Source organism: Tiliqua scincoides, chromosome 2, assembly GCF_035046505.1.
Source record: "Tiliqua scincoides isolate rTilSci1 chromosome 2, rTilSci1.hap2, whole genome shotgun sequence".
NCBI lineage: Eukaryota > Metazoa > Chordata > Lepidosauria > Squamata > Scincidae > Tiliqua > Tiliqua scincoides.
Window position 1 is genome coordinate 140,692,280 of NC_089822.1, and position 13,241 is coordinate 140,705,520.

At 50.3% G+C, this 13,241-nt stretch overlaps 1 protein-coding gene across 1 annotated transcript in view; it reads right to left on the reverse strand.

Annotated features, from left to right (window-relative positions):
• KCNH3 (potassium voltage-gated channel subfamily H member 3) overlaps positions 1–8,202 on the reverse strand; it is a 63,208-nt gene extending 55,006 nt beyond the window's left edge. Inside the window, exon 1 of the mRNA XM_066615090.1 lies at positions 8,127–8,202. Within this exon, the coding sequence (XP_066471187.1) occupies positions 8,127–8,202 (76 nt within the window). The remainder of the gene's footprint in view (positions 1–8,126) is intronic.
• Positions 8,203–13,241: the final 5,039 nt, after the last annotated feature.

Genomic DNA, 13,241 nt, shown 5'->3' on the forward strand with positions numbered 1-13,241 from the left:
GATGCATTTCTTGGCAATTGGAAACCTTTTGGGGAACACTTTAAAGAGAAAGGAACATACTTTTAGAGTGGGGGGTGTTCTGTTTTACTCTCCCTGAGGGCTTCCCCTATATTTTTCTGAATATAGGTATCTATTTGAATACAAGCATCTATGGACAAATGTTTCTATTCTGGGAGAGGTTTTCGAGTGAGAGTTGAGTGGGGGGCTTTGGCTGGGGCATTATTTGATATTATAAGGGCCCAATTCTATTGGGCCACTGAACCACCAGAACTCAGTGTGCTTTATGGCTATGGCAAAAGGCAACATGTCACTCAGCATGGCCAGGTCACCACCACAAGTGGCAAGCGGCCACGGCTGCATACCCGCAGCCTGCCAAGGACCCCCTGTACTGCTAAGTGAGCATGAGGGGTGGGTGGTGGGCAGGACAGGGCAGGGAGGGGGGCAGATCAAGACCAGGAAGGGGGCTGATAGCAGCAATGGCCCCACCAATGTCCTATCCTCCTTCCTGACCTCGATCTACCTTCCTGGGTCCACTCAGACTTGTGTCAATAAAATCACTGGCACAAGTCCCAGTAAACCCATTTGGGTAGTGAAGGCTTACATCCTATAAAATCCTCTAAAACTGTTCCCCTGCCCAATGCAGCATGCTCTGTGGCATGGCTGCATCTGCAGGAGAGGAGTTTAGTTCGGATTGGGCTGAGTTTGTAAATAGGATACACTCAGAAATATTCTTTGGGAGTCACTCTGGTTTAGAAAATGTCTCTATCAATAATCACAAAAATGGAACACAATCCACCACATCCACTGAAACAGTGTGCTCTTGCAGGGCCCATGAGAGGGGAGTAAAGGGAGTAATTTGTACCCAGGCCCAAAGTCAAAAAGCGGACCCAGGACCCTAAGAAGAGGGCCCAGAACTTTCCTGGAATCTTATATTTTCCTATCTCACAAGGACTCACTGCCCGCATGGAATTCCGGGTAAGTGGCTGCTGCTACCAAAAGCTGTATGTGCTGAGCCAAGGAATGCATACATGACACTTCTTAACACAGTGCAAAAATCTGGGAGGAAACTGGCCTGCTACAGTAGCTCTTTGGCATGTAGATCCATTTGCCACAAAGAAGTGTACTGGAGCTCAGGGACATAGCTGCAGGGCTACCAATGCTGCAGAAGTAAGTTTTGGTACGCACAGGACACTTCCCATTTGAGTGTGAGTCTAAATACAATGATGCTAATTTTCTGCAATGATTTTCTATATTGAAAAGATTTGAGAGAGACTTAGGAGTGCATTTGCTCTTCCATATACTGTATCTAGCTGCTGACGCTGCGTGGGTGGGTAGATCTGGGCTTTGCATTGGGAAGTCCAGTAGATCTGGCTTTCCCAGCTGTTGCCACCCTCCCTCTGCCCTGTTCTGCCCACTCTTGTCACCATTCTCTCCTGCTCTGTTTCAACCCCTCCCCCTTTGAGAAGGGGCCCAAAAGAACGTTTGTGCCCTTTGATAAAATTTCTCTCAGAGGCCTTGTGCTCTTGCACAGCTACCATCAGTGATTTTCAGTCTTTTTCATCTCACAGCACACTGGCAAGACACTAAAATGGACAAGAAACATCATCAGTTTTTTGACAATTGGCAAGGCACACTGTGCTGTCAGTGTGCCTGACACATCCCCCAAAGGCCCTACTAATAAATGACCCTTTCCCAAATTCTCACAGCATACCTGAGTACAATTCGTGGTATACCAGTGTGCCACGGCACAGTGGTTGACAATGGCAGAAATAGAGTATGTGCAGGAAACCCTCCCACTGGGGTGTGCCCCATGAGTCGACTGCCCATCTGTCGCCCTTGAGAGTGGCCAATATCTCCTGCCTACCATGGAACCTGACCCTGCCTCAAGATTGCTCCCAACTCTCAGTTAGGCCTGATATGGATAATCTGACTATTCTCTTTGGATGTGGCGTGGGAGGCAGGTAAGACAAAAGATGTGCTAGGGAACAGGCTGCATGGCTGGAACTCCCTAGAGGCTCCCACAGAGTTGTGGCAGTTCCTTTGTGGCAAAACTCTCCAGGATGGGAAACAAAAAAGGCATGAGAGTGGTTGAAGGCTGGGAGGAAAGGATTTTCAACCTTTTTCAGCTCATGGCACACTGTCAAGGCACTAAAACCGCCAAGGCACACGCCCAGTTTTTTTTACTTACATTAAATTACTACATTACTATTAATTTTTAATTAATATAAATAATACAATTAAATCATTACATGACAAAAGGCACAATCCTAACCAGGTCTACTCAGAAGTAAGTCCTATTTTGTTCGATGGGGCTTACTCTCAGGAAAGTATGGTTAGGATTGCAGCCAAAGACTTGGGGGGGGGGGGAATGTGCCTGTGGGACTTGCACTTCTGAGTAGACATGCCTAGGATTGGGCTTTTGGTTGCACTCTTCTTTCTCAAATACAGGAGCAGGTAATTGACACTTCTCTCTCCTCCTCTCCCCCACCCATCCTCCCATCTCATAATTGCAGTTAGCACCTCTCCTATTGTCCCTCCCCTCGCTCCTCCTCACCTTCCAAAGGTCCAGAATCACTTGCCTCACATCCCACCCCAATTGCCTGCTCCTGTATTTCAGAAAAAAGTGTGACTAGTAGACTCTTTGCCCAATCCTAGGCAGAAGTAAGTCCTATTATAGTCAATGGGGCTTACCTCCAGGAAAGTGTGGATAGGATTGTGGCCCAGTGCCCCTCCTCTGAAAGGCAGAGGCAAGGCAGGGAGGGAGCTGCAGGCAACTGTGGCAAGGAAAAGGGAAAATGGACCCTCAGCCAGCCCATTCTTAGGCTGGTGGCCTCAGCAGACTCCCGACCTGTTTGCCTGACCAGCTTCCCCCTTCTCACTCCGCCCAGACCTCCTCCAGGCTTTTCTGGTTGCCCAATCAGCAGACAGGGCAGACAAGGGACTTGATACCCAATCCTAGGCATGTCTACTCAGAAGTAAGCCCCATAATAGTCAATGGGCCTTACTCCTAGGTAAAGGAGGATTGGGTTGCAGCCTTCCTCTTGCTCACAGCAGGAGATGCAAAGCAGCCCCTCTGCTCCTTTTTCCGCTGCTGCCACTTGAGGGTCAAAGCAGCCGCTTCTCCCGCCCAAGGCTGCTGCCTGCCTCCTCTGGCCCCGCGGCACACCTGAGGCTGTGCCATGGCACAATGGTTGAAAAACGCTGATCTAAGTGACCAACAGCCCAATCTTATGCGTGTCTACTCAGAAGTAAGTCTCATTATAATCAATGAGGCTTACTCTCAGGTAAGTGTGCATAAGATTGCAGCCCAAGACAGGTTACCTATTTTGCATTTGCTCTGGGATCATTTTGGTTAGTACAATCTCCACTGTGCAAACTTTATCTGACATCCCTAGTTTTCCAGAAGTCATTGGGATGGGAGAAGGTTGCCTCCACCTTACACAAACCTAACTCAGTGCAAAAAGCTGACAAAGATGCAGGTAACTGCGTGGTTTGAATGTTCCCTGGAGGCCTTCCCTGTAAAAAAAAAAGCTGAATTATGTTCAAATCACAGGCTGATGCCGTTGATTTTCTCAGGTGACACAGTGTTCCAAAACACAAACTGCAGAGAGAAAAATGACAGAGAAAGAAAATCTCTTGCCAACACACTGGAGCCTGTGCATCCCTCACAGAGATGGAACTCACGAAGCCTTCTCATTCCAGACACGCTCAGGCAGATTTCCACCAGTGTAAACAAGCGCACACGCTCTGAAGGGCCATGCCTGAAAATCTGTAGGGAGGAGCACGTTCTTTCCTCCTGACAAGCCTGACCTGCAAATGATCGTTCAATGGAAAGTTCCTATTCAGGGTCAGCTTTAGAGCAATTTGACCAGTTTGGCCAAATTGGGCTCTGAACCTGGAGGGCCAGTAGCAGAGCAACCACAAGCACAGCTGCCACCTCGCTCTGTAGCTGATGCTCCAGCATGGGAACTTCCAGGCCAAAGTGTCACGAGGACAGCTCGGCCAGTGGAGCATTGCCACTGAATGACCCTCCTGCCTGCCCGCTCTGGGCCCAAGTGGCTTGAAATCTCCCCTCCCCCCCACAGAAGCAGTTTGCAGTGACACTGCTGCTGGCTGCCTTGCTGCTTTTGCTGCTTATTCAATTGAGTAGGGGAGGCCACAGGAGTGCCCCCCCCAAAATGTTTTGCATTGGGTCCCGCAGCTCCTAAGGCTGACCCTGATCCCATTCCTGAACTTTGTCCCTTTCCTCAAAGAGCTTCCTTTCCTGTATTCAGAGTAGTGGCGTTCCTGAAGGGGAGCAAATGCCCCCGGGTGCCACACTTATGATGCCCACAGAAGCGCCCCACCACCACCCTGGCCCCACTGCCATCACTCGCCCTCCAGATCCCTTCTCAGGACCAAGGTGGCTTTCTGCAGTGCTCCCTGGCCCTCCGAAAGCCTTCTGAAGCCTCCATCACTGGGCATCACTACCGGTTAAGCATCACTACCGGTTTTCTGATGTAAACCAGAAGTAGTGTTCAAAGGCCTACCAGCAGCATCAAAAGGCTTTTGGATGACCAGGGAATGCCATGCAAGGCTCCAGAGGCTCTGGTAATTGGGGGGTGGGTGGTCTCCTGGGGGCGGTGTTCTGTGGTCCTGGCCTGAGTTGGTGCGTGGGCCAGGATAGCAACTGGTTCAGATACTGCTTGTTTGCTACCCCTTCATTCCCCCTCTTTTACTTGCCAGCTCCAACGAAAGGGAGCAAATTCCATGCCAGTGGTTACATTCAAAAGAGGCTGCAGAGTTCTCGCTATGCTTCTCTCCTTCCAACGTGTGGCTGAAGAAAAGAAAGGAAATCTAGCTTCTCTTACAGAGAAAGTTCAGTTGGGGACACAGTCAAGAAAGCGGGGAGATGAGCTGGGGGTGGTGGTGTCTGTTTTGTGCACTGGCAAAAGCTTCTTTTCAGCCCAGGTTGGCTTTTTGCCCCTTCTTCTCCAAACCCGGTTTGAGCCCCAGCATATGGAAAGGGGATGCCTTGCCAAAAAGAACGCTCAACATGTAGAAAAATAAACCCACAAATGACATGTTCATTGCATGCTCCATGACAGATTGCCCACAAACAGCCTGGTCACTTGAGGGGTGGGGGCACGTGACACATGACCAAATTCCTATGCAGAAAGCACTGCCATGTAAGACATAACATGCAACATGGAGATAGATGGTCATATGTAATTATTCCAGGTACAAATTCTTCCCTAGCATAGGGGCATGTTCTGTGTTAATTTAAGCATGTGCTATGCAGCTACATGCTTTGGGGGGGCAGGTACCCAAATAGTGTGCAGGCACCCAGGCTGGGTTAGGACCATGGCAGAAGGGGAAAGTGTGTTTAAACTCTTTGCCCCCACCATAGTTTAAATCCAGATCCCTCTCTGTATGCTTCATTGCATAGAAAAAACAAAACCAAAAGTGCATAGCTGCATAGCTCATGTTAAAGTAACATCTCCTTAGACCTTTGGGTAGCTTTAAAAGGGGATTCAATACATTCATGAAGGGACAAAGCTGTCAATGGGTACTAGTCATGATGACTATATGGAACCTCCAGGTTCAGAGGCAGTCTACCACTGAAAACTTGAGGAAGGGCAATTGTCTACATTTCCTGCCTCTGAATTTCTCAGAGGCTTCTGGTTGATCTTCAGAGAGTGGGATTCAGGACAAGCTGGGCTTTTCCTGGATGTGAAATGGCTAAGCACAAATTTCCTAGCATATGTTTGTGCAGCAAAACCCCTATACATACTCTCTCCATACAACCAAGCTGCATGTTATTCTCTGCCCAGAGGTAGCTGCTTCGTCAGAATTTGGTACTAAGTCAAACAGTATTTCTGGTTGTCACTGAGGTCAACCCCAAAGCTGGCATCAGCACCTGGCATGTGAATAGCTATGAACATAGCTAGATGATCGGTCCCGCATGGTGATTCAAATTTGATTGACAGAGATCAACACTATTCCAGGGGTAGGAGAAAGCCTCTCTGTAAAGGGTGTGTGGGTTCAGCCCTTGTCCTGCTTGGATTGGGGGGAGGGGGGAAGAATGTGGACCTTCAATGAAATCCACCAGCCTCACCTACAAATCATAGGTGGCCCCAGCTACATCCAAATCATGCCCACTAGACTACAGCCTTCTAAAACTAGTCGCTAAGGGGCCTGCACCATCCCCCTGACCTTCCTGCAAATCAAGTGCAGTCTCTCCTTCACAAGGACCTCCTGCTCCTCATCTAGCCCCCACTCACTCAGACTGTCCAGATACAATCACAGTATATTGTGCATAACTATTTGAAAAATGCCACTTGTTTGAGAGCATCCCTGCCTCGCTGACTAGACCTCTCTATTTCCATGAACGAGTCCTGCAGACAATACATCATTTCAACTTCGAGTCCTTTCTGAATCTAGAAAGACATTCAAAGACATTTCACCCAGTTCTTCATACAGCCTCCTTTCATCTCATGATGGAGAGAAAGCTTTGCTGCCCCTCACTTCAGGGTGTTCAGTCCCCAGGCATCCCTCGTGAGTGTGTGCAGACCTAATTCCTCATTTAGATCCACAGCAGGCATTGCGTGGATGATGAACCCAGGTTTACTGTCCCCCAGTGTGGATTTGCCATGGGGCTCTGACCTGCAAGGTACGTGTCTTTTCAAACACAGAATGGTGACGTTCACGTTTTAGGTTCACATGCAAAATACCTGAGGTCCATTGCGCATATTACATAACCCAAGTTGGCCATCAACTTGGCAGGAAGCCACTGTCAAATCAGTGTAACAGATGACCTCCTTATTTGCAAACACATGTCTGTTGCACCCACACACTTTACATTTTTAGGTGTACGAATAAAACTAGAACCACCACCACTTGCTGTTCACCCTAAAGGGAGCCAGATTCCAGTTCTGGGGCAACTCCTGTATTTATGGCTCTGGGTGGTTCCTTTTGATACCCAGTCACCAGGGTTGCTCTGTGCAGACTCTTAGGCTGCTGCGCTTTGCCCAGAAAGCAGAATTTCACAGGTACAGCTTTTCTTGGGCATAATGCTGGAGTGATGGAAAATGGTTTTTTATTAGTTACACCAGTATCCCAGTCAATTTCTCAGGAGCTCAGAATGGCAAACACAAACCTCTCTGCAACAGGCCCAAGGCTGCCCAGTGAGCTTCACATTTCAACCCCCTTCTCCCCAGGCTGCAACCCTAAACACACTTTCCTAAGAGTAAGCCCCGAATGACCACAGTGGGACTTCCTTCTGAGAAGACATTCATAGGCTTGCACTGAGAGTCTGTTAACAACTACTCCAACTACTCCAGCACCAGCTACACCTGGTGAAGTCCTGCCTTTGATGGATGCCAGGTGCTGCAGTATCCCTCTCGGAGTCTACACCTGGCAATTGCCTGGTGGAAAATATCAAAAAGAGCCTTCCTCGTTTAAAAGATTTGGGGGACAATCTGGCTGAATTTGCAAACCGCCTGGGAATGGGTGCAACCCATAAGTGGTTGTCACATGCAATGAATGCACACGTGTACGTATTTTACCTTGTTTTGCTGGGGGGGGGGCAATTCCCAGCACATATAGGCAACATGCACATACATGTCATCAACATGCACCATAATCTACCTGCAGGCTTTGTGTTATTGCCTACCCCAAACCCCCTTCCTCATAGGAATTGTGTTTCACACATCTGAAAGGGCCGTTAAGGTGTGAACAGAGAAATCTGGAGGACTGAAGATCACAGGGATGAAATCATGGACGACAGACGGACGAAGGGCCCAATCCTATCCACTTTTCTGTGCCAATGGGGCATGCACTGCTTCCTGTGGTGGGGAGGCAGTCACAGAGGCCTCCTCAAGGTAGGGGAACATTTGTTTGGGGCTGATTGGGGTAGGGGCTGATTGCAGCTGCACCAGTGCTGGAAAGTTGGATAGGATCGGACCCAAAGAAAGTTGGGGGGAGACAGAGAGGGAAAGGGAGGGGGCCTCTACTCCAGGGATGGAGGGAGAGAATGGCTGGGGGGGGGGAGGTTCTGTAGAAGGGACCACAAGCCTTCGAACATTCCTGCAGAGACCCCCAGAGGTGCCGGAGGGAGGAGTGGGGGGACTGGGGAGAGGACTCACGCGTGCCATCGAAGCGAGTCGCGATGGTGTCCAGGAAGGTGTTTTGGGGAGCCAGGAGGCCCCTCATCACCGGCATCTTAGGACTTGCTGGAGGACCCGGACATCATCGTCGTCGTCCAACGAGGGAAAGACCAGGAGATGCAGCAGAAGTCCTGGCAGGGGGGCGCCCTCGGTCTCCCGAGGAGAAGTGGGGAGACCTCTGAGGAGGCGGGGCCGGGGCTCTGGCTGCGGGTGCCCGGACGGCAGGACGGGGCATCCACGCGTGGAGAGAGAGGGAAGGGCACTCAAGCTGGGGGGGGGGGGGGAGGAGGAGAGGCTCAGCAAGCCCGAGGTGCGCGGGAGGGTCCAGCCCGACGTGAGAGGCTCCACAGCCCTGGGAGCGGAGGAAGGCAGCCCCTTCGGTGCGCGGAGGCCCCCCAGGACGGCCCGCTGCTGCTGCTGCTGCTTAGGGGAGCTCTCCATACGCCTTGCCCCGGGGGCTCAGGGCTGCCGCGCGCCCCCCGCGCCCCGGTCCCGCCCGCATCCTCTCCTGGCTCCCGGCGCTCCGCAGCTCCGACGGCGGCTCCGTCCCAGCAGCCGGCAGCGGTGGCGATGGCCGCCCGGCTCCGGGCGCCCGGGGCATGCTGCAGGCTGCCTCCTTCAGCGCAGAGCCGGCGCCCTCCTGCCGCGAAAGTTGCTCCGAGGGCACATCGGCCGGGCTTGGAAGGGGCTTCGCCACCGATGCTCGGCAGCGGGAACTGGGAAGCGCTCCTGGACCGGCAGCGGCAGCGCAGCCCTCGCCAGGCTCAGCCTCGCGCAGCAGCCTCAACTTGGAAGTTGCCATGGCTACTCCAGACACACCCGGGGGCTCTGCCTTAAAGACGCAGCCAGCCTGGAGCAGCAGCGGGGGGGGCTCCTGGGGGTGCTGCTTGCCCCTTTCCCTCCTGGGCAGGTGAGAAGCCGCCTGGAACGCACCCAGATGCCCACCAAGAGGACAGGCAGGGATCGGGGAAGCACAGACCTCACCCCCAAAGAGTGTGCCCTGCGGGTGGAAAGAACTGGCCCAAACCTGATGCCACTATCACCTTACCTCGGGGCATTACCACCTTCCCTTAGCAAAAGGCAGTGGCATAGCTAGAGGGGGTGCAAAGTGCTACGTTTTGCAGGGAGGCTCACAGAAAGGCTCCCCCCCCCCCCGTCAGAGCCATTCCTGGCAGGGGAGCAAAACAGAGGCCTGTTTCTTTATATGTATATGTTTGTATGTAAAACATAAACACAAACAAACAAACAAAAACAATATAAACAACAATGGAATTATGACTGGTGTTGCTTGGTTTCTGAATAACTGCTCAGAATCAGTATGACAATCAGTCTGCCCCTGCAGTTTGGGGGAGAGCCTCCAAAGGGGAGGGGGAGGATCCCCTGGCATGCTGCAGCGAGGTTCCCTGCAAAACTAAGTGCTTTGCACCCCCTCTAACTACGCTACTGGCAAAGGGCCATAGCATGTGCAAACAGCAACAGAAAACAACCAGGTTCAAGGTTGGTGTGGAGGCTCTCCATGGGAGCTGCTGAAATGTTTTCACGTGTCACTCCTCATCTGGAGCTCCATCCAGGGAGTTTTGTTGCCCCTACTAGGAGTCATGTTGAAAGTGGGCTTAACAGTTTAATCCCACGATTTCTGTGCCTTTAATATGAGTCCAACACACAGATAGTCTCTTCTACTTAACTTCACACCAGGAAAATCTTCATCCACTAAATTTCAGCAGGTTGCTGCGGGAGGCCCAGGGCCATGGCAAAAAGTTACAATACTGTATTTGTAGATCTCTGCATCCAAGAGGTGCCCACTCTTCAAACCCCTTGCAATTTTTGTGTTGCTGATTGCTATTCATTCTCTAGAACAAGGGTCTCCAGTGGCGTCGCTAGGGGGTACGGGGGTGTGTGGGCCATACCGGGTGATGCGCACTGGGGGGTGATGCGCACTAGGGAGGTGACAAGCTAAAATTGCGGTGGTTAGGAGTAACCCCATCATCTTATATACCGTTGAATGCAGAATTTCGAGCAGAATGCAATGCAGAAACCCAGAGTGAAATATCTCCTTTCTATCAAAAGTTATGGCCAAAAACCAGAGAACAAAAAATGCACGGATCCCTATGGAAAGTGAAAGTGAGCCGTATTACGCGTTTACTCGCCAGTAGGTGAACTTGCCTTAGTCAATCGGAAAGGGCAGGCTGAGAGGAATCCAATGAATGCAGCCCCCAAAAACACCTAAGAAGGAAGTCCCTCCCTCCAAGCAGATGAATGTATTAAGCCCTATGGAAAGCGAAACTAAGCCAGAAGGTCGCGTTTACTCTTGAGTAAGCAAACATGCCTTGGCTGGTGGTCAGGCCAGGCAAAGGGGGATGTGAGGACACCAGAATGGTCCTGATCGATGGAACTGGAGAGCAACAAATGCTCTAGCAGTTAGCCTCCCCCCCCCCCCCACTAAAAAGGACCAAAACAGGCTTCAGCTGATAAGGTGAACTTTTTTGAGACTTGAAAAGCCAGGTGGATCCTGACAGTGATCTGGTTTAAACAGAAGTTCTGAAATTGAACTGGGCACTGGGTAGGGCTGAAAACCTTACTGATTTTGGAGGGGGAGGGGTGTTATTGCAGGCAAGCTACAGAGGAAATTCATTGGGTGGAACAGGGCTGGCTTCTGCTTATTTAATTTGTTTTATTTTAATTATTTATACTTATTTATTTATTTTAATTTGCCTCATGATGTCACTTCTACCATGACATCACTTCTGGTGGGTCTTGGACAGATTGTCATTCTAAAATGTGGGTCCCAGTGCTAAAAGTTTGAGAACTGCTGCAATAAGGTATTAGTAAGTTGACACCCTGGGGGAGGGGTGTGTGTGACACCACTAGTGACTAAAATCACAAGTTGGAGGAATAATACCGTCATGTTATATATCAATCAATGCGTCATTTCATGCAGAATGTGTTCTATCTTTGTTCTATCAAAAGGTACAGCCAAAAAGAGAAGGGCTGTGCTGTTTCAGATTGCAGGTGGTGGGTCAGAGGACTGGTCACTTCAGGCAGCAGATGACAGGGTTCTCATCTCTGTCCACCTAATTACCTGTCCCTACTCCTCCTCCTCCCATTGCCTGGATAGGAAGAGAAAGACACGGAGGAAGGGGAAAAGAGCCAGGAGAGAGCTGAGTTAGAGAAAGGGGCAGGCAGATCATTGGGGAAGGGAGTTGCATTTGGCTTCAGGTGGTCTTGGGCCAGCCCTCGTGGATCACATCTATGACCACTCCACAAACAACTCCCTGTGAGTTTCTATCCAGCATTATAGAGAGCACCCCATTCTGCTGCATAGGGACACTAGATCAGACTGACATTTTGCCTGAATTGTGACAAAAAATTTCTCTGTTTTTATGAGTCTCCCTGTTATTCCAAACCAAGTGGAGAAGTGGTGCTTGTGGATATCTTGAGTCACATCACCTGCATTGTGATGGGAGGGGGGGCTGAAAGTGATCTGTGTGTGTGTGTGTGTGTGTGTGTGTGTGTGTGTGTGAGTGAGTGAGTGAGTGAGTGAGTGAGTGAGTGAACATAAGAACAGCCCCACTGGATCAGGCCATAGGTCCATCTAGTCCAGCTTCCTGTATCTCACAGTGGCCCCACCAAATGCCCCAGGGAGCACACCAGATAACAAGAGACCTCATTCTGGTGCCCTCCCTTGCATCTGGCATTCTGACATAACCCATTTCTAAAATCAGGAGGTTGCGCATACACATCATGGCTTGTACCCCATAATGGATTTTTCCTCCAGAAACTTGTCCAATCCCCTTTTAAAGGTGTCTAGGCTAGACGCCAGCACCACATCCTGTGGCAAGGAGTTCCACAGACTGACCACGCGCTGAGTAAAGAAATATTTTCTTTTGTCTGTCCTAACCCGCCCTACACTCAATTTCAGTGGATGTCCCCTGGTTCTGGTGTTATGTGAGAGTGTAAAGAGCATCTCCCTATCCACTCTGTCCATCCCCTGCATAATTTTGTATGTCTCAATCATGTCCCCCCTCAGGCATCTCTTTTCTAGGCTGAAGAGGCCCAAACCCCGTAGCCTTTCCTCATAAGGAAGGTGCCCCAGCCCCGTAATCATCTTAGTCGCTCTCTTTTGCACCTTTTCCATTTCCACTATGTCTTTTTTGAGATGCGGCGACCAGAACTGGACACAATACTCCAGGTGTGGCCTTACCATAGATTTGTACAACGGCATTATAATACTAGCCGTTTTGTTCTCAATACCCTTCCTAATGATCCCAAGCATAGAATTGGCCTTCTTCACTGCCGCCGCACATTGGGTCGACACTTTCATCGACCTGTCCACCACCACCCCAAGATCTCTCTCCTGATCTGTCACAGACAGTTCAGAACCCATCAGCCTATATCTAAAGTTTTGATTTTTTTGCCCCAGTGTGCATGACTTTACACTTACTGACATTGAAGCGCATCTGCCATTTTGCTGCCCATTCTGCCAGTCTGGAGAGATCCTTCTGGAGCTCCTCACAATCTCTTCTGGTCTTTACCACTCGGAAAAGTTTGGTGTCGTCTGCAAACTTAGCCACTTCACTGCTCAACCCTGTCTCCAGGTCATTTATGAAGAGGTTGAAAAGCACCAGTCCCAGGACAGATCCTTGGGGCACACCGCTTTTCACCTCTCTCCATTGTGAAAATTGCCCATTGACACCCACTCTTTGCTTCCTGGCCTCCAACCAGTTCTCAATCCATGAGAGGACCTGTCCTCTAATTCCCTGACTGTGGGGAGAGAGAGAGCGCGCGCAAGCAAGGGCCAGAAGGAGTTTGGAGACATGGCAGGCAAAGGATGGATTTGAAGGAGGTGGGTCAAGGCTGCTCTGGGGTAATCTCACAACCTGCTTGCTTCTTCACCCAAGGAATACTTGCTTGACCTGTATGCTTTCCAATAAGATTATTACTTAGGAGGAGAAGTCTCCTCCTTGTTCCATGAGAAACTTCCTCTGGAAAGGACTCCCTGAATATGCCACAGAGTCACTACCTGTCATTTTGCTCTCCTAGAGAACAGTCGCTTAACTCAGCAGGCAAGTTCTTCAGCCTCTCTTGTAGAATAAT